At 43.9% G+C, this 25,522-nt stretch overlaps 1 protein-coding gene across 1 annotated transcript in view; it reads left to right on the top strand.

Annotated features, from left to right (window-relative positions):
* Window positions 1-25,522, top strand: part of LOC116957483 (P2X purinoceptor 4-like) — a 61,506-nt gene extending 35,984 nt beyond the window's left edge. Inside the window, exons 8-13 of the mRNA XM_076056257.1 lie at window positions 4,725-4,866; window positions 7,117-7,238; window positions 9,551-9,641; window positions 12,989-13,054; window positions 16,017-16,088; window positions 24,130-25,522. Coding sequence (XP_075912372.1) covers window positions 4,725-4,866; window positions 7,117-7,238; window positions 9,551-9,641; window positions 12,989-13,054; window positions 16,017-16,088; window positions 24,130-24,192 — 556 coding nt within the window. The 3' untranslated portion in view covers window positions 24,193-25,522. The remainder of the gene's footprint in view (window positions 1-4,724; window positions 4,867-7,116; window positions 7,239-9,550; window positions 9,642-12,988; window positions 13,055-16,016; window positions 16,089-24,129) is intronic.

Here is a 25,522-nt window from a genome sequence, read left to right as displayed (position 1 = left end):
TGCACTCAGCCTGTAGCTATCAGAACAGTTAATATCATTTTTGTTTCTCTAAATTTCAATACATGCCCTAATTAATCTTGACCAGTAGTAACTAGTTTTGCACAAAACCTCAACAATACCAAAACAAATGGAGTGTCCTTGTTGGCACGCGTGTTCTGGCACTGCCAACAGTTGTGTTTGAGAGTATTGAGATATAATTTCTGTGCGGGGTGATGGTGTGACTGAATTCAGATAGGCGTCAGTGTGTATTTTCTTTAAGTAAACGCTATGTGTTATATTTCCGTTTCAGCCACTCGAGCAGCATTTCTAGAAATGAGAGTTTTTTTATATATAAATTAATTGAGTGCATCTTTCTCGTGTGGCCAGACAACATATCTAAACCAACTAAAAAGGTTTTAGTGTACTTGAGCTATTGCTTTTGCTTCAAAGTTGTCCATGTGTAATGGGTTCAACTGAGTCGTAGACGTAGACTTGAAGGCAACACATTTCTTCAGTTCCAACACACGGGATAACTTTCCCCTTAACAGAATAACAACCTATGGTAGTGACCACCAGGCTAACTACACTAATTACAACGTAACTGCTACTATGGATCGGGACCAACAGCTTCGGCTCGGGTGCACGTGTTGGAGACTCGTTGAACGGAGAACGTAGACGAAGGGTTTCTTCCAGGATGAACAACAACCCTGCCACCTCTCGGGACCCGGCTTATATTCTCTGTGGCATGGCCGGATCCGCCCTTGGCCACGTCCACCTTCCAGAATCCTCGGGAAGGATCTGGGTTCCAATCATGTGACCACCCCCAGCCCCCTCTTGGGGCCCCTTTGTCAACTTACCCGATCACGTGTCCTCCCGGGTCAACCAGGGTGCCATGGCCTCACATAACCTCATCATTCAGCCGGCACTCACACACCCTGTCCTGTAGGGTCGGCACTGCACGCAAAGCGTGGTGCCATCTAGTGCTATTATTCAGCGAGTACTGGGCCCCTCTCGGGCCGGTACTACACCCACATCATTGTGGTATCTGCGATGTCGCTACACCGCACGCACCGTAGAGATTCTTAATTGCAGGAGACAAAGGAGAGCCCATTGCTGCTTCTTCCTTTTGTTGATAGAAATAACATTTCTACAAGAAATAGGTGTTCTTTAGACAGTGCTCAGCTAGTCGTGGGATAGCTTTGGGTAAACTTGTGTTCATTACCAGTGTCGAGTAACTTAATTCACTCTTTCACTGGAATCCTCGTGAACAGAGAAGTCACATCAAAACTTACCAGAATATCGTTCGGCTTAAGCTTAATACAGGGTGTTTTAAATGGTTGGACTCAATTTTAAAGCAGTATATTTCACGATGGCAACATGTTACAATTACACAAAAAGTTATACACGGTTTAATGAGTTAATATGTTTTACAAACCATTTTATAAATTATATGGGCCCTCCACCTGCTGTACGGACAGCATCGAGACGATAGTTGAATTCGTCCCAAACGCCTCTCTTCTCACATTTTCCTCTGAGGTGCGTGGTCGCCCTGTGCTCTTCCCCTTACATAAACAGCCTGTTTCCTCAAATTGTCGCTACCAATGACGAATGCTCTTTGACATTGGCGGATCAATGCCAAAACGCCGTTGAAATGCACGCTGTACCGCAATTACGGATTCAGTCTTGCTGAACTACAGAATGCAAAATGCCTTGTGTTGTGGGGTCACCATCTTGCGAATGACTGAGGCTATGGGCTGTTTGTGCACTGGGAGAGGCATCTAGCGGTAATAATTTAAAACTCTATGCCCCGCCAATTCAAGTGGTAACAGTTTCATTAATGGGCGGTTCGTGGTTGCAGAGATATAGCGATTTTAAATCGGGTCCATCAATTTAAAAACACCCTGTACATATATTTCATTATATTTACAAGAAGTTTTGAGTTTTCAATGAATGAAGAGGAAACTGCCGATGAATGGCTGTATTTGTTTTCGTTACGCATTGTGCTAATTTGCATGAGGCAGAGCCTATTGTACTAACCGTGGGTCTTAATGGCCAACATCAGGTCTGTGAACATTTGCAGCCCATAAATTCTTGGGTGGCTTTGACGCCCTTGGTTTGTTCAGGTATTGCTCTTGCTTGGGAATGACCGGTAATAACTTTGGAATTATTGCAATAGTCTTACATTCCAAGGCGTTGGTTGGGTCTCGTTTCATTTTCAGGTAGGTACCTTCATCCAGTAAATATCTCATTTTATCATCATAATCCTCACAAGGTATCACAAAAGTTGATTGGCTTTTTTATCAGCAGGAGGAATTTGGATATCTTAATTTGCTCTCAACTCCCTGAAGGCTTTTGATTCACTGCAACTAATATATATATTTTTGGGCAATTTACCATTCTCAATTATTCCTTGGGTTTCCTGCCTGCTGAGTGAGAAGGCCCTCTCCTTCTCACGGTAGATCCGATGTCACAAAGCATTCACAATCAATCCAAGCAACTACATTCCCAACAACTCTTGGTCCATTCACGGAGGAAGTTGCTGGTGGCAGATGGTGACTTATAATTGTGGTAAACTGCTCTGCCTGACACTGTAGAACATGATAATACATGTCAAAATGTCCATTGGCGGAATCTGACAAGTGGTAAATGCTGCACAACTCAGAATTGAAAAAATAAGTCCGAAACTTATCCCAATCCAGAATCAAATTCACTTTTAATTTTTACTGGAGGAATCCAGCTTGCTCTAGCCTCTCACTTCACTGTTCAGTGCAATTGGAGGCTACTGGTGTCGAGGTAAGGGCCAGCTGACCACACCATGATCAGAGATGACATCTGGTGGCTCGACTCTTACTAAATCAACGGTCTGATCTGATGGTGTGATAACGAGGTGAAGTGTCTCACCATCGTTATGTGTTCGGATCAGTGGCACATGTTGAATGCAGTCGAAAGCTGCTAAGAATACCTTGTAGACCTGTTACATCACTGTCATCCAATCTTTTCGAATGGATGTTGAAGTCTCCAGTGATGACAATGTGGCAATTGTAAAGTGACAGAACTTCCAGCTACATGGTCAATTCTGAAAAGAAAGCATCAGTGACAACCACTGAAGCCAGCTGGTACAGTAATAGTACCTGTATGGTGGTGAAAAAACGAATGGATTTTAATGTAGTCGGCCTTGTAGGTAGGGGGACGAACTTGTTTGTGAGTGGGTCTTTGATGATTCACTATGTAACAAAACAAAGTGTTCCTTGGTAGTAAGTGTTATTTCCTCATTGCTTATGCCTGAAAAGTACAGAAAATGGATATTATTCCCCACAAACTTTGCTTTTGTGACCAGGACAAAAAATCAAAGTTAATAATCTATTCCATTAATAACACTGTAAGAAAAATGTGTTTGGTTTCTGGGTAGTAAGTGTTATTTCCTAATTGCGTATGCCTCAAAAGTACAGAAAATAGATATTATTCCCCACAAACTTTGCTTTTGTGACCAGGACAGTGATATTTTGAAATTTACCTATTTTCAATGAGAAAACGTGTGCATTTTTGTCTTTCATTCACATAAAGTCCTGGTCACAAAAGCAAAGTTTGTGGGGAATAATAGCCATTTTCTATACTTTTTAGACATAAGCAATTAAAAAATAACACTCAGTACCCAGGAACAAAAATTGTGTTACGTAGTGATATGTAATGGCTGCAACTCCGCCATGGTTGATTGAGGGGAGGTGCGCCCATGACAGCCCGGAACTCACAACCTCCAATATCTCCAAATGTCTACCCCTCGTGAGAACAGTATCTGGGAGATTTTCACCAAGGGGCTGAGTACCAAACTCCTAAAACTATTCAACAAATTGCGTCAGCTGACATAACTTTTGTGAGACCGTATGGGAGGTCTGATATTACTCACATCCACACAACAGATCCTCTGGGCTTCCACTCGACATTTCTAAATTTGCGTTTGGGCTGTTTAGATTATTTTGCTGCTATAAATGCCCAAATGATGATATATATAATGGCTGCAACTCCACCATGCCTGTTGGTCCTCCCTTTGGCGATGGTCGGATGCGGCGTGTCGAGTGAGACAGACATAGCCCGGCGGAACCCAACAACGATGGAGATCCACATCTCTGTGAGAAGAAAAATGTCATCGTGTGCCTAGTCGATCAAACAGAATACGTTTGTTTACTTATTCCCGACGTGATCTCACGTTCAACAGTCTCAACTTCACTGAGTGGAGTGGAGCTCGATATTTGTCAGCAGCAGTAGAGGGCTTAAATACCGGAGACTCCGTTCACTGGATGTGCTCTCTTCAATTGTACTTCTTAAATGGTGGGATTTCAGAATGTATTGTACACTAGTGTAAGGTGCAATATTAAGGTAATGCATTATAAGGATGATCTAACAAAATCAAGAACATCCTAGGTTACTTTAAAATAGGTTTTATGCACAATACGATCCAAATAAATTATGTGAAGTTTATTTCAGCAATGCCCCCTACTCCCCATGGTCACTCACCATCAATCCAGTCATCTCATTTCCATCTTCATTTATTCCACGCATTGTCACCACCACCTCGTTTGACACATATAGTCCATCTACTCAACTTGTTTCATCTCGCCAACCATCTTGTACCATGGTTAGTTCAATGTACAGTGCCTTGTTTCAGACGCTTTATAAATGTATGATAAGATACTAGGTAAATTGAGGTTCTGCGCGTGTATTCATGCCTCCTCGTGTTTACTCCTCAGCGAAAACTTCCCTCTCAACTTGGAGGGCAAAGACTTATCCTCGTGCCGTTATCACCCTCGTGACGACCCCTCATGCCCCATCTTCCGCCTCGGTGACATCACTGCCATGGCAGGGCACAGCTTCTCGAGCATGTCTGTCCAGGTGAACGATGATAATTCATCAACACTTGTTTATGTCAAAAGAGAAACGTATTGAATGCTGATGACAAATGAATTTAGAATGTACACCATTGGAACCTCCTTTGCCAGGAGCAAAATATGATAATTGTTTTTTTACCCTTTTATCTGGCAACAAAACTGACACCTTTTTTACAAGGAGTCATATTTGCATTGACCACAATACCTGCGGTCGGAATGCAAACAAAAAACATAACTCTGATAATGTAAAAAAATATAAAAATGTGTACATATTGTTTCCAGATAAAAGGCTAAAAAAACAATTATCATATTTTGCTACTGGCAGAGGAGGTTCCAATGGTGTAAATGCTTACCCCGAGCTCTCATACTCTGATGGTGCGTTGTCTTTGAGTTGTGCGCCTTTTGGAGTCATCTGGTCCCAACACCATGTGAGACTAGGCTCTAAGGAAAACTGTATCGGGTGTGGACCAATCAGTTTCAAGGACAGTGCATACATTATCAGAGTTATGTTTTTTGTTTGCATTCGGACCGCAGGTATTGTGGTCAATGCAAACATGACTCCTTGTAAAAAAAGGTGTCAGTTTTGTTGCCAGATAAAAGGGTAAAAAACCAATGATCGAATTTAGAATGTCCCCATTCCCCAATCTCATCGGATCTCCAAAGCTCCAAGATGGACCCGATTTGAAATCGCTATATCTCTGCAGCAACGAACCGCCCATTAATTAAACTCTTAACACTTGAAAGGACAGGGCATAGAGTTTAAAATGATTACCGCTAGATGCCTCTCACAGCGCACAAACAGCCCCTAGCCTCAGTCATTCGCAAGATGGTGACCCCGCAACACAAGGTGTTTTGCGTTCTGTAGTTAAGCAAGACTGAATCCGTAATTTCGGTGCAGCGTGCGTTTCAAAGGCGTTTTGGCATTGATCCGCCAATGTCAAAGAGCATTCGTCATTAGTACCGACAATTAGAAGAAACAGGCTGTTTATGTAAGGGGAAGAGCACAGGGCGACCACGCACCTCAGAGGCAAACTTGAGAAGAGAGGCGTTTGTGACTAATTCAACTATCGTCTCGATGTTGTCCGTACAGCAAGTGGAGGGCACATAGAGCTTTTATAACATGGTTAGTAAAACGTGATAACTCATTAAACCGTTTGTAACTTTTTCTGTAATTGTAACATGTTGCCATCGTGAAATATACTGCTTTGAAATTGGGTCTATTTTGTTAAACAACCTGTATAACACCGCTGTTGGGCTACGTAGTGAGCAACACAGGGCAGTTAGGAACATTCATTGCTGCATTGCCTCTGTACTTTTTGTCATGACAATTACTATGCATAGTGCCTCTAAGCAAGTCAGCCAGGATGTGCATATCGTCAAAACTAAACTGAATATTGAAGCAAACATACCAATGTGCCTCTAAAGAAAGTGTTCAATCAGCGTTTATTTTGTCATGATATATGGATCAGAAACAAATGGACATTGATGAAGAGGATATGACAACAAACTGAATAGTACACAAAAAAGAATGGAAATATGCATGCTTCCAATTACACTGAGAGAGAAAGAGCAATGTATGAATAAAATAAATTAAATTTCGATTTAAAGCTTCCGTGACTGCAAGGATTCATCTTCTTTGGTTCTTTCGGTAAAGTCACGTAGAATGAGAATAAAATAATAAATTGATAAAATAAAATAACACAATAATATTCGCACGACGTTTCGGCCACAACACAAGCGACCTGATGAAGGACGCTTGTGTTGTGGCCGAAACGTCTTGAGAATATTATTGTGTTATTTTATTTTATCAATTTATTATTTTATTCTCATTCTACGTGACTTTACCGAAAGAACCAAAGAAGAAAAATTAATTAAAGCAGGTTAAATATATGATTTTGGCTGTCAAGAAAGGTAAGTGGGTTTTGGAGAGAATAGGTTGGTAAAAGAGACAATGGCCGGTGTGTGAGAATAACTGGAGTAGTAGCCAAGAAGGGAATGCACTAAAGGCGATGTCCACCAATGGAGTTGTAGCCATGTGATAAGATCAAGTACAAGTGCTGGGTGAATAGTGCATTGCTGGACAAGAGAGTTGACTCATAATGCTCGATGATGATGACTTTTCACTCATATGTAAGAATGGAGTTTTTACAGAAAGATATAGTAAGTCATAAGAAATAACGTTCACCCACGCTTCCTCACAGGAATCTAAAGCGCAGTATAAATTAATACGTGCATTGTTTAACCTCACCTGCAGGGTGGGATCATTGCCATTGTCATCTCCTGGGACTGCAAGCTGTCCGAAGTAGAGTGTTTCCCTGCATATTCCTTCCATCGCCTCGATAGAAACTACACCACCAAGCGTGGATACAACTTCCGGTGCGTTCACTCTTACACTCCCACAGCAATCAGACTCAGAATACTTATTTTTACTGGGGGAATCCAATGAGTTATAAAGCTGAGATCTCTCTTATACCTTATCAATCTGACATTGAAACTATTACTGTTATCTTCACCATTATGACCATAAATATTACCATACAATCCACTGTTATCATCCTGTAAATCCCAGGTACTTGCTAATGATAATCATTACCATCAGTATCGTCATCAGACAAGGGTTGGTGGTTCACATAGAGAGCGTACATAATGCACGGGTTTATGCCAGCGTTTAACATGTGGAGAGATCGTGTGAGGACAAGGGGGGTGAAGAGTAAGTGGATTTGAGGGGGATCGGTGGCTGCACTCGGGGTATTCCACGGATGTCAAGTCGGAGAAACAATCAGCAGCGGCATCAACGTGGGATGGAGGAACTTAGCAAATGTAATACGACACAGGGAAGGTTGAGTTTATTGGACGAACTATATTCTGTTCTTGCGTATGGCAATATGTTCGTGAGCGAAATGCCAATGCCAAGATCCGTTCGCTATGAGAGGGCTTCAGTGGAGAGTTTGTGTGTATTTTTGCTATTCCTCCATTGAAGAAGCACAAACTACAGCGGTTTGTTTATTCTATGGTCCATAGTTTGGGTTGCGTGGCCACAATCGCTCTGTGGCTTGTATTTCATGTTCCATTCATGAAGAAGATGTGCACAGAGGTGTGATGATGTTTTTACGTGATCGATGGTTAACTAGTGTATTCGAGAAATGGCAAAGCCAGGAGGTGTGATGTTTGGGCCTTGACTGAGGTGGTGTTGATTCTTGACGTCCACGTTTTTCCACTCCGATTGCCAGAATTTTACTGGATTCTGGTGAAATTCTAGGATGATGACAGCACGATCACAGAAGGGGCATCGGGACTTGAGTCGGTGGTGAGCGACACTGTTCAGGGCTTGGTGGATGAATAGTCGTTAGCTTGTCACTGAGAAGAAAATGTGGAAATTCCTTTGCAGTTTGCGTGTCTCTTCAGATATGGTGTGACGTCATATTCGTCATAACAGGGAGCTCCCAGAGATTGCTGTTGCTTTCAGTGCTCTGGTTATGAAGCACATTGCGTTATTAAATTGTTCATCTTGAGCAGTGGGTTTTAACCTTTACTGTAGCCTTACACCCCTTTGGTTCTCAATCGTAAACAAAACGATCATGTTAATAAACGCATAGGTTTGATGAAACAAAGTCGGTGTACTTACGTACCCGTGCTTAATTTGTGTTTCGATTATTAACCTTAAAAAAAATCTGGCCATGTCTCGCACCCCCAGAAAGGGCATCTCGCACCCCCAGGGGGTGCGACGTGCACCTCAGGTTAAGAAGAACCACTGCCTCTAGGAGTTTAGTGTACAAGCTCCCGAGCCAGGCTGGAGCAGGATACGGTGCCGCTGTGTAGATCAGCGCTCGGGCAGCCGTTTGCAGCGCATCAGCGGAGGTGGTCCAGGTCGGCCCTGCACATTGCTGTAGCAGGGCGATTCTTTGCTTGGCCTTTACAAAGATGTGGATTATGTGAGGTTTGAGGCCAGTGATTATTTCAGTGATAACCCCTAGATGTCTTGGAGTGAGGTCATAGCACATAGGGATGTGTGATTGCACGATTGTTCACATGGAAGGGAAGAGATAGCAAGGGAGGGTGGTGATAAAGGGAGGAGCGAGGTTATGAATGGGAAGGGGGAGGATGATTGAGGTTTTTAGGATGAGGACAGAAAGTAGTAGAGGGATACTCTATTGAAAGAATATGAGTCTTAAGGGAGGAACGAAAACTGTTGAGTGAGGTTGCCTGTTTAATGTGGGAGTTTATTCCAGTGGGGGGGGGGGGGGGGGCAGGAGGGAAAAGGAGCAGAGGCGTGACTGAGCAGATGGGGGGGGGCGGGGATAGTAGAGATTGTGAACGCAGGGGCCTAGATGGGATAGCGTAAGACATAAGAGAAGTGAGACAGGGTGGGGCAGAACCATGGAGCGATTTGTTAACAAGGGTGAGGAATTTGATTAAACAGCAGTAGTATTCTGGAAACCAGTTTAAATGAGGTTGGAATGAAGGCAACGCTCCGTCCTCAGCAGCTATGATCGATTCTACAACCTGCTTGTTCGGGAGGCAAGTTGGGTTGGTCTGAGCGTGGCAAGTTCCATCGGCATGGAAGTGGACACAAGATAGCGACCACTCTGTAAACATTTCATCACGGCCCTCATACTGCCACAACGACTGGCTTGCCCTCCTCACCCCTTCACAATTTGCGTGATCTCTTGACAATCTTCCACCGGCAGATATTCTGTGAAGTCAATGGAGACAGATGTTCAAACGCGCACGCTGGTCAAGGCCTTTGGAATCCGTTTCAACATTTTGGTGACTGGCCAAGTGAGTATACAAATCCACAATTTTAGACCTGCTCCCACTCGCTCCCATTACTGCCATTCGTGATGTGTACATTTTTTCGAGAGTTAATCCACAACATTTAGTTCGTGCTGAACAAGTAACGAATTGACACGTTTTTGACAAACCTTACTCATTGGCTGTGTTGTGGGTGGTGGCAGGTTTAACGACACATTTATATTTAAGCGAGCTAACCCACAAAAATCTATATTATGGTCAAAGTGAGATCAGCTGTTAGAATATTGGCAATGTCCCCGAGGTTTGTGCCCTGTGGAACAACGGCTACGCGATCTGCATCTATATATGCGCGAGATGATGTCACGTGTACATTCTGTTAAATACTGACCATACTAGTATTGAACCTTGAGAGAGGCCATGTTACGCCTCGCTCTGTGGCACTCATCTGCAAACTCACCGCGCTGCACTATTTGCACTTACGTAACTAAAGCAAACATTTATGGATGTTGAATTTTTTTTTATGATTCATGGGAACATTTCCATAAAGTCGGATTTCCCTAATTCGGGTCTTCCATAACCTGCCTGTAATGCACTTCTTATATTCGGGAACACTTTTGCAGAACGCAGAACTGCACCATTATACCATGAAATGCGCACATTATAATACGGAACGGGCACCGTTATGATGCAGAACACTCACCGTTATAACGCAAAACGTGCCCATTATAACACGGAATGCGTTCTATTATAACGCGGAACGCGCATCATTATATAACACGAAACGCACACCATTATAACGCGCCCTGTTATAATGCGGAATGCGCCCGCTTATAACGCGGCTTCTGAGCGGTCAGTGTGACGAATTACTTTATATTCTCAGTGTGCCTGAGCAGGACAGCGATGCAGAGTGATACAGTGGTGTACCTTCGGTTCATTGTCCTGCGATCTTACTGCGTGGTATGAGGAGTAATAGTACATTGTATGTCGCCAAACTTTACCATCACATCATTTATGGGGAAATTGTTGTTCGCTTATCGTGGCACTTTTCAGGAACTAATCTACTAGGATAATAGAGTTTTTCCCTTTTTTTCTGGCACCAAAACTGAAACTTTTTTTTACGAGGAATCATGTCTGCATTAACCACATTACTTGTGGTCAGAATGCAAAAAAACACACTATATCCTTAGCTCTTTCGGTAAAGTCACGTTGAAGGGAAACAATAAAATAATAAAATATATATAAAACAATAAAACATAATCTTAGTTCTTTCGGTAAAGTCACGTTGAAGGGAAACAAAAAAATAATAAAATATATATAAAACAAGAAAAATTCTCACGACGTTTCGACCATAACACAAACGGTCGTCTTCAGGTGTGTTGGTTTGCATAAATTTATTTTTAAACGGTGCATTTATTTATTTATAAAAAACGTTAGCGCCACGTGCAGCGATTTGGCAGTTTATTTAGGACTAGTCCATCTATATTCTGAAAAGAGGAGGGGGGAGACGAATTTTTTTTATGCTGTCTAAAAGCCACTATAAGCGTGAACAATCAATTAAAACCTGAGATGGTTTATCAAATCCTTCCAATGATTTCTAAGCCAGAATCCATCTTCTCGGTTGAAATTGTCTCTGTGCTTGTATATGTGGATAGCCTCATGAACGAATCTCTCATGGTAGCCAGATGGCTTACAAAGAACCTCTGTCTTGGAAAAGTCAATGTCATGTGAGCCTACAGAATTATAACAATGATCTGCCACGGCCGAGGTGTTGGTCCTACCGTGTTTAAGGTCTGCTTTGTGTTCACGAATGCGGTCCGAGACATGGCGTTTGGTTTCTCCAATGTAACTACTACCACAGAGGCAACTTAGTTTGTAGACACCAGGGTACTGTATGTCCAGTATCACATCTTTTACAGATGGAACCAGATCACGGATTTTATGTAATGTGTTGAAACGGACCTGGATCTTGTGTTTATTCAAGATTTTGGAGATGTTTTTTGTGATCCCCGCAATGTAGGGTAAAGTGATGGTTTTGAAAGGCTCCTCAAGAGGGTCATTCTTCATGGTTTGAGTGATAGCTTTGCAGATTGTATAGTCGGAGTAACCATTAGCCTTAAGAGCTTGGTGTATGTGCTTGAGTTCACTGCCTATGTGTTCCTGGTCGGATATGCATTGGGCTCTATGGTACAGAGTCTTGATGAGAGAATTCTTCTGTGATGGATGGTGGTGGGAATCCGATTTCAGATAAGCATCCATATGGGTAGCTTTCCTGTAGACAGAGTGGCTCATTGAACCATCAGGTCTCTTTTTTATTAGGACATCCAAAAAAGGTAGCTTGCCATCTTTTTCGACTTCCTCTTTTCAGAACATATATGGACTCGTCCTTCTAAATAAACTGCCAAATCGGTGCCCATGGCGCTAACGTTTTTTATATAAATGAATACACCGTTTAAAAATAAATAAATGCAAACCGCCACTTCTTTCAAATGTTTCTTGCCTTTGGTTTTTCACACCTGATGACGACCGTTTGTGTTATGGTCGAAACGTCGTGAGAATTTTTTATTGTTTTATACATATTTTATTATTTTATTGTTTCCCTTCAACGTGACTTTACCGAAAGAGCTAAGAATATGAATTGCTGCAGTCACGAAAGCTTTAAATAAAAAAAAAACACTGATAATATATGTATTGTCCTTGAAACTGATTGGTCCACACCAGATATGGCTTTCTTTTGAGCCTCGTCTCAATTGGTGCTAGACCAGAGGACACCAAAAGGCGTACAGCTCAAAGACAATGCTCTATCAAAGTAATGAGGGCTCGGGGTAACCATAATCTACTACGCGTTAAATGAGGACCATACACAAACCCACGCAAAAATACTTTCACGCACACGCATAAAGATCTTCCGTGCAAAGTTACTTACTCGCACATTGACAAAAATGGACTCTCACACACTCGAAAAAATTAATGCATGCAAAATCACACTCGCATGACTTTAAAATAAAAATAATAAAAAAACCCGCTTTATTGCCATACTTCGTATGGCAATAAAACGGGTTTTAAAATGTTAACACAAAAAATATAGCTTTCGCAAGGAATCATTATTTTTCGTACTTTTATACTGGCCAAAAAGGTCCCGTAAATATACTCACCCCAGCCACAGACCAGCAAAATGAATGGAGTGAACGGCATGTTTCGAGGTCATTCAAGAGACAATTCTGTTTCGTTTCATCCATGCACCTCATGTGCTGCTTTAGCTTCAATGTAACATCAGCATACAACTAACGCGTGAGTTGCATCTGTGGAACTTTTACCATCCGTCCTGCCAAGTCACCTATCTCAAACTGTCGACACATTGTTCTTCTCTTCCGTAGGGTTGGAAGGTCAGCCCTTTACCGACGTTGCTTTACTTAAGCTCGGCGTTCACCTTTTGCTCCATGGTGAGTGGCTTTCCGCAACACGCGTACTGTAAGGGGTGTGAAGATTTGCTGATCGAACTGAACTATAGGTCAGGGAAAATCAAATAAGCTATTTAAAACTGTTTTATTTTACCAGGTAAGGCCGCACTGAGCTATATAACGTTTGTTAGAAGCCACCTGGCCACAAATGATAGCTCAACGAAGTGGCTTATCATCACGTGGAAATGTATAGCAGCCAAATACGTTAAACGTGACGTTGATTTTAAATGTGGAGGGAAAAATCGGAGGACCTGGAGAAAAATCCACGGGGAGAGAGAACATGCAAACTCCAAATATACCAGACGTCAGCGGTCGGGATCGAACACACAACCCTCCTGCACACCAGACGGAGATAGGTAATATCTACTAGCCACCGGGGTGCCCTGGTGTCTTCGGCAAAGAAGTGATGGGGAAAGGTAAATTAAGAAGTGACAGCTCCCAGGGGTGACATACAGAGGGAGACTAGCAAGGGTCCACAGACAGACCTCTGGGGGAGTGGTTGGAAGCAACAGAGGAAATGCATGCAGAGAGAGAGAGAGACTGGAGCCAGGAGAGGAGCGTGCTGCAGATACCGAGACTGGACAGGGTGGAACGGAGTGTGGGGTGATCATCCGTGTCTATGGCTGCGGAAAACAAAGTTACCATCCATGGAGGGCAAAGCGGCGATCATTTATACTGGACATCTATGAAAAAGAGCTTTATAGCTCATCGGAATCCTCCACTATAAATACATATTCTAATTCTGATTTACATCAGTGAGCAGAGCACCTTGCGGCTGAAACGCAGCAGGTTTGCATATCGGGGAGCACATGCAGTGTCTCTATCAGTCATCTCAATGAGTTAGCCCATACATCGCCTGGGTCTGTAGAGTTACCTCCAGCCAGTAAGCCTTCCACAAATTACGTGGCCTCAAAGTAAATTGGCCTGGTACAGGCATCGTAGAGACGTCACCTTCACTGAAACATCACCGACATCACCGCCACTGTGTGTGTAGGTAAGTGCATGTATGCACGCAGTTTAGGCACATCCGAACATTGATTTTCATATTCTTATTCTTGGTTCTTTCGGTAAAGTCACGTTGAAGGGAAACAATAAAATAATAAAATATATAGTCAAGTTCAGCTTCACAAACCACGACAGCCTCCTCTTGTCTGCCTCATTGTTTCATCGTTCGTCTAATTTATTCATTGTTTTCGGTATACATATATATGGATTCACTGTATCCACGTTCTGTCCCTTCGACAAATATCTCCAGTGGTTTGGCAAAATTCTCGCATAAGACCTTTGATTTTGCTCATATTTATCTTGATCTCTTGAACTATGCACCCCGCATGATTTAGCACTTCTAAAATATCCTGCAGTTGATTGCCATTGGACCTCCATTAGTATTTACGCCTTCATTGACACGATCAAATTTTCGGAAAATATATTCTCACACCTCAGAATAACTTTGCAAATAGTAGGTCACCTTGACTGACCTCCATTTTATATTTATGTGGGTACATTTCTTGATATCAGTCACTTTGCCATTCTCTATTAGCATGCTACAATATTGGAATGATATTGTGACTTACACATTTCTATGTTGTTACGGCTATTGCCATATCAATTTCACTTAACTTTTTACATTTTTGTATTTAGCATTTCAGTTGTGCACGGCTGTAATTCCAGGATGTGTGAATATTTCCTAAACGTTCTTCAACAAATGTGACCTTAGGTCTTCGCTCATTTACCAGCTTCATAATTCCTTATTGCCATACAAATACTGGAGGAAGGGCCTTTACTATTGATGCCCCCAGGGTCTGGAATGCTATCGCCAATAAACTGCAACTTGGATTACTATCTGTGATATCTTCACTCAAAACTGCTCTAGAGGAGTTGTACACCCCTAGCTGCCACTGCTATTCAGTGGCCTGAAATCACATGTTTTTCTCCGGATGACCGCTGCAAAGTATGATCTTGTGTTTTGATTATAGTGTTCTGTTCTTAAAGGTGCATTGAAAAATTTGGATACTCCTACTGATACTCCTGCTGTTATGGAGTGACTCATGCAGCCAGATATGGCTGCAAAGTTTGGTAGTACATGTAATGTTTATCGTTTATTTTAAAATTTCAATCACAGTTCCTATGATCACTGTTACATTGCTTTTATAGCTTTATTTTGGTGAATTCGAAAACGTTTTGGTTTAGCCATATTTGTTTGTTGTAGTACAGAGTTAGACTGATAACTATAACCTAAATTGTCTTATGGTTGTTATTGTTTGACTTGCATCCCACTGGAATTTTTTCACACAGCATTGATAGACAATGCTTTTTCAGGAAGATTTAGCTGTTTTTTTCCTGGATTTTTCTGTTTGCGCGTTAGTTACTTTAATATGTTCTTGTTCATGTTTTTGTTTGTTGCGGTTGCACCCGATTCAAGAGCCGAATGGCTCACAGAGCTATATCAAATAAATGAAACTGAAGCTTCAGTTCACTCGTCATGAGCCTGCCATAAGTCGTATGCTCATTATCATATATATTCTTCATATTATTTTGCTACGTACCCTGTTGTCAACATACTGCTGCCACACACACATATACAGTGAGTGGGGAGCCGTAGCACACTGCGCTACGAACCTGCCGACCCGAGTTCGATTCCCGCTCACGGCCAACATCAGTGACAATTATCTGAACCGCCCCTGGGCCTCTGCTAGGTTGACTCAGCCTCAAATGAGTACCTGGTGCGGTACGTAAAAAAACATCGCCACTGGGGAAACAAAGGCGGCTGGGCGTGGTGCTGGCCACCCACCCTCTCGTGTGCCGTTCTGGCCTTAATTTGTGCTCGCTAACAGCACTTGCCCCAACAGTCTGTTAAGGCTATACGGGGGGTCTTAGTCTGTCTTCCCACTCACTGTAAATCTTGAGAAAAGTACTGTTTATAATTCCATTCATATATTTCCAGTTTGTCATCTTTTTCAACTTATTTGCCATCTGGTACTTGAAGAAAAACAACTGCAACGTCGTGGATAAATCGGTAAGTTTGTATGTTTGCGTGCATGTGCAAAAGATTTGGTAAAGTGGATAGCAGCACTGTATTACAACATTCCTGCCCCAAGTTAAATTCCCAGCCATGGATAACATCAGTGGTGAACATCTGAACCGGTCTTGAGCCCTCCAAATATTTAAAGCCGACTCAGCTTCAAATAAGTACCTGGTGTGGTGTGTAAACCTATTTAGATGCTTCTGCTTATTACATTTTTAATTGATCTAGTAAATGATTATTAAAATATATTTGTATTATTTTTATGCCGAGTGCTGCTGTTGTGTCCTGTACAGCGCTTTGAGATCCTTGATGAAAACCCGCTCTTATCAATTGTATTATTATTATTCCCATCATTGTTGAGCTTGTACCACTTGCCTCAACAGTCTTCAAAGGCAAATGTGGAGAATCATTGTCTTTGTTTGAGCATCTGAGTAAAAGGAACACATGCAACAGCTGCATACCTGTCAACCCATACGGTTTACTCCGTATTCTTGCACCGTACAATTGAGTTTTCATGTCCATACCGCATACAGCCGTTTCAATACGGGCAGCATTTTTTGTTTGTGTTTCTCCCTTGTGATATGACTTTGTCGGATGAACGTTGAGATTTATAAGGGAAAAGGGGTGACCAATAAGGTGTTAATTGGCCTGTAATAAGGTAGGCACTGATGAGGAATTTAAAGGTATGTATCTGCCAGGTAGCAATTGCAGGTCCCACCTAGATCGTAAATATGGACGCGGGTCAAGTCGTTTGTAGGATTGCAGCATCACTAAAAATCATACCAGCCAATCGCCGTAACGTGACCGCATTGAAATCCCTGGCCCAACCTGGCCACTGTGACATCGCTTGATCCGTGCGGCTGGTCTATGACCGAGGCAAGTTGTATATTTATGTTGTATGGTTTATTTAAAATAGCAATGTGAGAGAATGTGTGTGCGAATTCCCATCTGTGGATGCGTGAGAGTGCACAGGTGTAATTGTTCGAGTGTGTTGCTTTGAATGGGAATATCTTTGTGTGCGTATGTTAGAGAGATACTTTTTGAATGTATCTATTTATCGGATGCCATGCTAGCTTGCTAACAGTGTGTTAAAAGGCGATATGGGTCGAAGATAAGTTGTTTTGTATGTTTTCATGATAGTGCGTATTTGTGCAAAAAGAGCATTTGTACGTGATTAGGCGTGCATATCTTCATGAATTTGAGTGTGTGCATGTTTGTGAGAGTGTTTGGCTCTGCGTGAGTGTGTGGGAGGAGCGGTAGTGTAGCGGTTAGTGCACTGCACTATGAACTCGGGGACCCGAGTTTGATTCCCGCTCACGGCCAACACCAGTGCCGATTCTCTGAACCGGTCCTGGGCCTCCCCTAGGTCAACTCGGCCTCAGACGAGTATCTGGTGCGATGTGTAAACATCGTCACTGGGGAGACAAAGCCGACCGGGCGTGGTACTGGCCACCCACCTCCTCGTGTGCCATTCCGGCCTTCATAGGTGCTCGCTAACAGCACTTGCCCCAACAGTCTGTTAAGGCTATAAGAGGGATCTTTGTATTTGTGTGCCGACCTTCATAGGTGCCCGCAAGCATGATATGCTGTTAAAGGCTATATGGGGTATTGTTGTCTTTGTTTGTGATAGTGGGGAGCGGTTACTGCACTGCATTATGAACCTGGCGACCCAAGTTAGATTCCCACTCACGTCCAACACCAGTGAAATATATCTGAACCAGTTCTGGTACGGTGTGTCAACATCGTCACGAAGGTGCTTGTTAACAGCACTTGCCCCAACAACGTGTTTAGGCTATATGGGGAATCTTTGTCTGTGTAAGTGTGTTTTATTTCAGAATCAGAATATTTATTTATCCGGCTGGAAGAATCCGATGAGCTGTAAAGCTCTTTTTTCACAGATGTCTACTAGGGGGACTGAGTAATAACATTACAATAACAAAAATAACAAACAATATACACACGATAGGAGTATAAAGTATAAGAAAGGTAAACACATCACCCAAACACATACACAAACAACTAAACCATCCCCATCCTACCAGACAAAGCCCACTGAGGTATTAACTTATTTTTCAAAAGCGACCTGGCCACAAATGGTAGCTCAACAAAGTGGCTCATCATTTGGACATTTATAGCAGCAAAATGATCCAAATAGCCCAAACGCATATTTATAAATGTGGAGTGGAAGCCCAGAGCATCTGTTGTGTGGACGTGAGTAATATCAGACGTAAGGGGTGATATCGACCACCCATATGGTCTCACGGAATTTATGTCAGCTGACGCAATTTGTTGAATAGTTTTAGGAGTTTGGTACTCGGCCCCTTGGTGAATATCTCCCAGATCCTGTTCTCATGAGGGGTAGACATTTGGAGATATTGGAGGCTGTGAGTTCCGGGCTGTCGTGGTTATGTCCCCATCAAAGTAAAAAATCTATGGAGGTTTGTTGCAAAGATGATCCGTCTAATGCCTTCAATTACTTCTTTAAAAGGTCACAAAAACAGTTGAATGCCATCAACAAGTTAGTCTCAGCACTACCATTATGGTGAAGAATGTAGATGCGATTTATTACCCCTTGTGATCTGATCAGCTTACTTTCTGATCCTTTAGGTGATGTTTTCGCCGATTAAAAACCCATTAACTCAATCAACATCATGCCACGTGTTGAGGAAGTCCAGAGAGTGACATGGCCTTTGAGATCAGATCTAGTCAAGTGCAGGAATGACCTTCCAAGGGAACTGCTGAGCGAGGATGGTGATTCTGGACTAACATACCCAACATCATCGCTCCAGCTTGAAACCAAAAACACGTTCTGCAAGATTGGAAATATGACTCATGTCCTCCAAAAAATGCCATAGCATTTGTCCTGTTGAGCCAAAAGTTTTGCGGGATGGGCATACGGGCTACATGACCCAGCCAACGCAGCCTTGCCTGCTTGCCGCATCTACGAGTTGCACAGTATAGGGTGGTGGTCCAGATGTCGTCTGACCCCACCAATTAATTGACCCCTAATTGTTTTTCCATTTGCTTCCTCATTTCTGTTTTCACAACAACAACTGCCATTCACCACTAAGTGGCGGTGATGTCACCACAGCACTTGTGCCAGGTTATGTGCACGTTGAGGCCACGTGAAGTGTCGAATGCCCGCTGACAGGTCACGGGGCAGACTCAGATGCCACGGGTCGACTGACTGAGATGAATGACCGATCCACTCTTGTGCCCCCTACTGTGCCACCTTGCTGTGCTTTAGCCACCTGGCACTCCGGTCGTTGTTGTAAGCACCACTCGTTCGCTCCCCGTTGTTGTTGGAGGGCGACTACCTCTAACTGCCCAGTAGCGTCCTTCACAAGCCTCCTCCACAGAGGCCGATCTTGACACCGCTGGCACCAGTCATGGGCAAGTCCGCTTAGCTCCACATCATCCCATACCGCATCACTCCATCTCTTCTATAGCCCATGCCGCGCCCGTTTAGCCCCCTCAATCCGGCCGAACAAAAGCTGTTTAGGCATGCGGTGGCTGGGCATGCGGACTACATGACCCAGCCAATGCAGCCTTGCCTGCCAGAGGAGCTCACCGATGGGACTTTGTCCAGATCTTTCAAGGATTTGAGATTTGATAGCTACTCACACAATCCAGCCTGGTTAAACCCACGATGGATCTTAAGCAGGCCAGGCTAAATGTTTCTAATCGGCAAAGATGTTCCATTAGGGGGGTCCACGTTTCGGAAGCGTAAAGAACAGAGGGCATGATTGTGGCCGAGATGACCTGAAGTTTTGTGTGGAGCGACAGACCAGGTAGCTTCCACATAGCATTACACAACCGATGAAAAGATAATGCCGCTCAACTGATTCGGAGTAAAACATCTGCTGTCAAACCAGAGCCGCTCATGTGCACACTGCCCAGGTATTGGAAGCTCTCCACTCTCTCCACAACTGCCCCATCACCAATTGGGAGTTGTTGGGGTCGAGTGGCCCATGGTACAAAATACCCAGGCAGGTGCTTAGTTTTGGTGAAGCTGATGGTAAGGCCCACCTCTTAGTGGCAAGCTCCAGGTTCAGCAACAGCACCTCCAATTCCTCCTCTGAGTGAGCAGCAATTATCATATCATCGGCATACGTAACATGGTTGACCAATAGGGAGCCATCCCTTGACCACACCCGGGCATTGATCAGCCTCCCATTGTATTTGTACCAGATGTAAATTGCTTCGGTACAGCAATTGAAGGCTTCGAAATAGATGTTAAATGATGTGGTAGCCAGAGGACATCCCTGTCGCACCCCAAGGTGTACAGGGAATGGCTCTGACTCCCGGCCACGTAGTTTTACCCGGGCCCGCTCACCATCATGAAGGTTCTTAATGATCGTAAGAAGAGAGACAGGGACTCCAAAAGCACAAAGAACAACCCAGAGCCCAGGCCTACTGATGGTATCATAGGCCTTGACCAGCTCAATAAAGCAGAGACGTAAGTCTTATTGGAATTCCCTACACCTCTGCTGTAGCAGATGGACAGAAAATATGGCATCTGTGCAGGACCGCCCTTTCCTGAAACCACATTGGGGTTCCACAAGCCTCTTCTCAGCGTGCCTGGAATAATCCTTGCCAGGACCTTTCCCAGCACACTGAGGAGTCTGTGTGGCCCCCCTTCTTAAAGAGGGGGACCACCAGGGCATCTTTCAAATCCTGCGGAACCCGTACAGTGGTTCAGACTGTTATTATAATGTCATGTAGGGCTGTCTGTGCACAAACGCCACACTCCGTCAGCATTTCGCTTTGGAGATCATCTCTGCCCGGTGCCTTTCCTGGTCTCAGACTCTGGATTGCCTTCAGTACTTCCTTAACAGATAGAACCTCAGCCAGCCACTCATAGGGGGTGACTTCTTCCTCCAATATTTGAGGCACCGCAGCCTCAGCAGGGTCATTCCCACTTTGCCCCATGATGTTTTCCACTCTGAGGGATTTCCCCTCCCACAGGACCTCACAGAAATGCTCATCAAATCTGCAAACCATGACCACCACCCATCCTTGCTGCGCCTCACGGCTCTCTGAAGCTCCGAGCGAAGACTGCAGTAAGCCTCCTCATTCTCTGAAGTGGGATGCTGTCGACGATGAGAGTGGGCCTGTCGCTTTTTTTCAGCCAGCCTGAACACCTCTATCAGCCATGTTCTCTGGGGAGGTCTGGACCATGTACCCAACATAGCCATTGCAGCTGCATGAGCCACAGTCCTAAACCTTGCCTATTTCCCCTCGACATCAGGAGGAGTGGGGGGCGATGCCAACCCCAGCTGCAAGTGATGATGAATTTCTCGCTTGCAACTTTCATCAGCTAGCTAAGAGCAGACCACTATGGGATTGAATGGGGTCCTGGGTATACACCCACCCCCAGAGTGGAAGAATTGCAGGTGCATCTTACAGATGACAAGTCGATTGTCAGTGGGCATATCAGCTCCACGGTAGGTCCTGGTGTCAAGGACATGGGCTCGCATCTGCTGTTCTGTCACTATGTAGTCCCGCAGATGTTCTTGCTTGGACCCGGCATGCATCCATGATGTTGTGTGGATGCGCCAATGCCAGAACAGCGTGTTGCTATTTAAAACGCCCATGGGCTGCACAACAATCTAGCAACCTCCGCCCGTTGTTACTGAGCTGATCTGGCCCATGCCTTCCAATCACTCCAGACCAGATGCCCGCATCATGACCAACTCGGGCATTAAAATCACCTAACAGGATGACTTTATCCCGAGGAGCCACTTTAGCTAGCACCTGTGACAGGAGGTCATAGAAGGCATCTGACTCATCGGCCTTGCCTGCATCCCTCCATGGATGTTCGTCTTCGGTGGGGGCATAAGTAACCACGACCATGACTCCTCGCCTCTGGTTGATGGGAAGGCGAGCCTAAAGTAGCCTTGGGCTTACAGCTTCCCACATCTCACCGCCACGCTCCCACGCCCCCTTCATTCTCTTTTTTTCTACCCCTCGTTAGAAGAAGAGCCACTCCCTGTTGTTTGGCAGTCTCCTGCCCCAAGTAGAGGACTGTCCACCCCTCATGGTGGCACGAGCCAGAGCCAGACCACAGGACCTCCTGAATACTACAGAGATCCAGGCAGTACCGGTCTAGTTCCCGACAGAGGAGTAGCAGCTTCTCTTCTGCAGTGAGCCTTCGAACATTCCACGTGGCCACCCGCAGTAGTTTTTGCAGTTTCTGGAGGAGCCCCGAGGGTAAGCATTCAATCTCCTGGCTCCGTCAAATGGGGTTTGGCCAGGAGACGTCATGGGCGCCTGTCCTCCCGGGCCTCCGGCACAAGCTTTGTTCCATATTTTTCACGTGGTTTAGTGGTAAACAATTGAAGGTGGAGAGGTTACCAGCCCCTCACACCCATCCAGAGCCCCTATTTGGCCACTGTAGTGGTTACAAACGCCATGAGAGGGATGGCCAAACTAAATTGGCCCTCCCCCCACGGCAATGCTCGCCACAGCTTTGCCGTCCGGCACCAACAAGGAGGTAGGGTGTTGTTTTTTCACACCCATTGGTATACAAACATACTACGTTTTAGAACAGCCTTGCACCCCTTTGGTTCTCATCGTAAAAAATATATATACTGTATAATGTTAATTTGTGTTTCGATGATTTACCTTCTCAAAAATTATGGCCATGCCTCGCACCCCCGGGGGGGGGGGGGGGGGGGGGTCGTCACAAGACATCTGGACCAACCTGTCCATTAACAATGTGCCTAACTATTATTCAGCAAATCTATCAACATTTTTTTTAATACTTTGCAATACCAAGGCACCCTTCAAAAGTTAATCATTAACAATGGTCTAATTAGATGCGTATTAATAACTCATTAGCATGTTGTAGAGCGTTGGCACAGTAGATGATGCATTGTGCTATGAACCCAGTGACCTGAGTTCAGTTCCTGGTGACAGAAAACGCAGTGGCGAGTGATAATTTATTTTGCTCTTGTCCCCGCACCGCCAACCCCTTCCCCTTTGACAAAGGTCCCCCCTGTTGCCTCAACAGGCTGTCGGGGCAAGTGCTGTTAGCGAGCAGCACATATGAAGGCTGGCACTGTGAGACACAAGGGGGTGGGTGGCCAGCACCGCGACCGGCCGCCTTTGTCTCCTCAGTGACAATGTTGTCTATACACCGCACTAAGTACTCATTTGAAGCAGAGTCAACCTAGCGGAGGAGGCCCAGGACCAGTTCAGATCATCGCTATCACCGGTGTTTTGGGTTGTGAGTGGAAATCGAACTTGGGTCGCTGGGTTCATTGTGCAGTGTGCTAACTATCACACCACCCCAACTTGCTTCACCAACCCTCATTAACCAGAGTGGTGAAGTGTGATTATATAATCCCCACGACTCGCACGGTGTTGATGCACTTCTGGAATTTGAACTTATGTACTTTATTTATCTAAGGGTCGCCACGGTGGCTAGGAGATGTTATCTTCCTCGCCGCCTGGTATGCAGGAAGTCGGGGGTTGTATCCTAACTCTGACACCTGCTGTATTTTTGGAGTCTGCGTGTCTCTCTCCCCTTGGACGCATGGATGTTTTTCTCCTATTCCTCCGGGTTTTCCCTGTAAATTTAGAAACATGCATTGAGATGAATGAGATTATTTGGCGGTATACATTTCCACGTGATAAGCCACTTCATTGAGCTATCATTTGTGGCCAGGTCACTTCTGAAAAAGAAGCTAATAGCTCAGTGGGCCTTTCCTGGTAAGATAACATAGTTTAGTTTTATTTGTATGTTTTAAGTGATGGGCCTTTCCTGGTAAGGTAACATAGTTTAGTTGTATTTGTATGTCTTAAGTGATGTGCTTACCTTTCCTATACTTTTCTCTCCTATCGTGTATGTGTGTTTGTTGTTGCAACGTTCTGACCCTGTGCCCGTACTTGACATCTGTGAAAAAGAGCATGATAGATAATCGTATTCCTTCAGTATAAATACAGATTATGATTTTGAAATTATAATTTGTATGTTGTTATCATATTCACATTCGTTTAAACGTAGATTTGTTCTGTTGCTTTGCAGGTTGACCCCAAAGCAAGCAATGGCAAAGGTCCAGAGATTGAACGCCTGCAAAATGCCATTTAGAGATCCTCAGTCAGACGTCTAACTTCTCAAATGCCGAGACGATCTTATCCATTCATATAGTCGACTCTAGCAACGTCTTGCAGCACAAGCCTAATACATATAACGTACTCTATATATTGCATGTTTATTTTTGCTATGCATCAGGATAGCTTTTTTTGTTAATCCATTGCTGGATCAAAGAATGCCCATGCCCATCATCCCTCACCACGCTGGTCAGTGCAGGTTGAAGGTGAGGAGCATATATCTTGGGGTCCGTACAGTACAATAATGGATTTCCAATGAATTGTACGCTGCTGCCCACCGCTTATGCCAGCAGCAGACTATCGTCACCTGCTGTTTGCGTGTGTTGCCTATCCAAGCACTTATCCAGGCTAAATATTGCTTATCTTTAGATATATAAGAAGAGCTGGCACATTCGGGGTTGTTTTGCAATCTAAAGCTTGTATATACTGCCTTGTACTTTTCATATCAGTTACAGTTGCATATGTACGTGAGTTATATACTCCTTAACGACATAACAGACACAAACAAGTATTCAATTTAACAGAATTAGAAATGCTCTATATTAGTGCAGACTGCTCCTAACCACCAAAGGAAACAATAAACGCACATACACCATACACTATAAAATGTCCAGGTACCTGTAAGAAAGTACCGGTACTCCTCTACTTACGAACGAATTAGGCTCCAGAGATCTGTTCGTAAGTCGATGTGTTCGTAAGTTGAACTTTACTCTTTTCGATTCGAAACATCTTGTACGGCATGTACACTAAACACGGGGAATGACTTTTAAAGTTGTATACTCTCCTGTAGACGTAGATGCCACTGGTCCTTCATGTTCTGCAGATAAAGATGCCACCACCACCATCTATTGCACGGCAGTTGAACTTACTTCCCTCGGTCCGAACATAAAACTAGACGGGTTTGTTCATATCTCTGGAAGTTCGTAAGTCGAATGTTTGTAAGTAGAGGAGTCCCTGTAAATGTATTTTTTAATGAGAATTAAAGCATTACGTAGCTCATTTTTCAGAGCGGCAAAGCATTTTTAAAAGGTGGCCGTCCTTCTTTGAGCCACTCTCCCAGTCCTTGGAAAAAACATTGCCCTAAGGCATTTGCCTCTTTCTCCTGAAATACTTCCATGGTCTTAGTTTTGTAAGATAATCTATTGATTGTAAAGGTTGAAGAATCTTACACATTTTCACACATGCTCTACAGCAGTGGTTGTTAACGTTTACTGCAGCCTGCACCCCTTTGGTTCTCAATTGTACACAAATTTACAATGTTAATACATACATAGAGTTCGATTAAACAAATAAAATGTTGACTTCCA

This window comes from Petromyzon marinus, chromosome 75 (genome assembly GCF_048934315.1).
Source record: "Petromyzon marinus isolate PM22_M1 ecotype Great Lakes invasive population chromosome 75, UKy_Petmar_22M1.pri1.0, whole genome shotgun sequence".
Lineage (NCBI taxonomy): Eukaryota > Metazoa > Chordata > Hyperoartia > Petromyzontiformes > Petromyzontidae > Petromyzon > Petromyzon marinus.
This window is presented reverse-complemented; position numbering and strand designations above follow the sequence as displayed.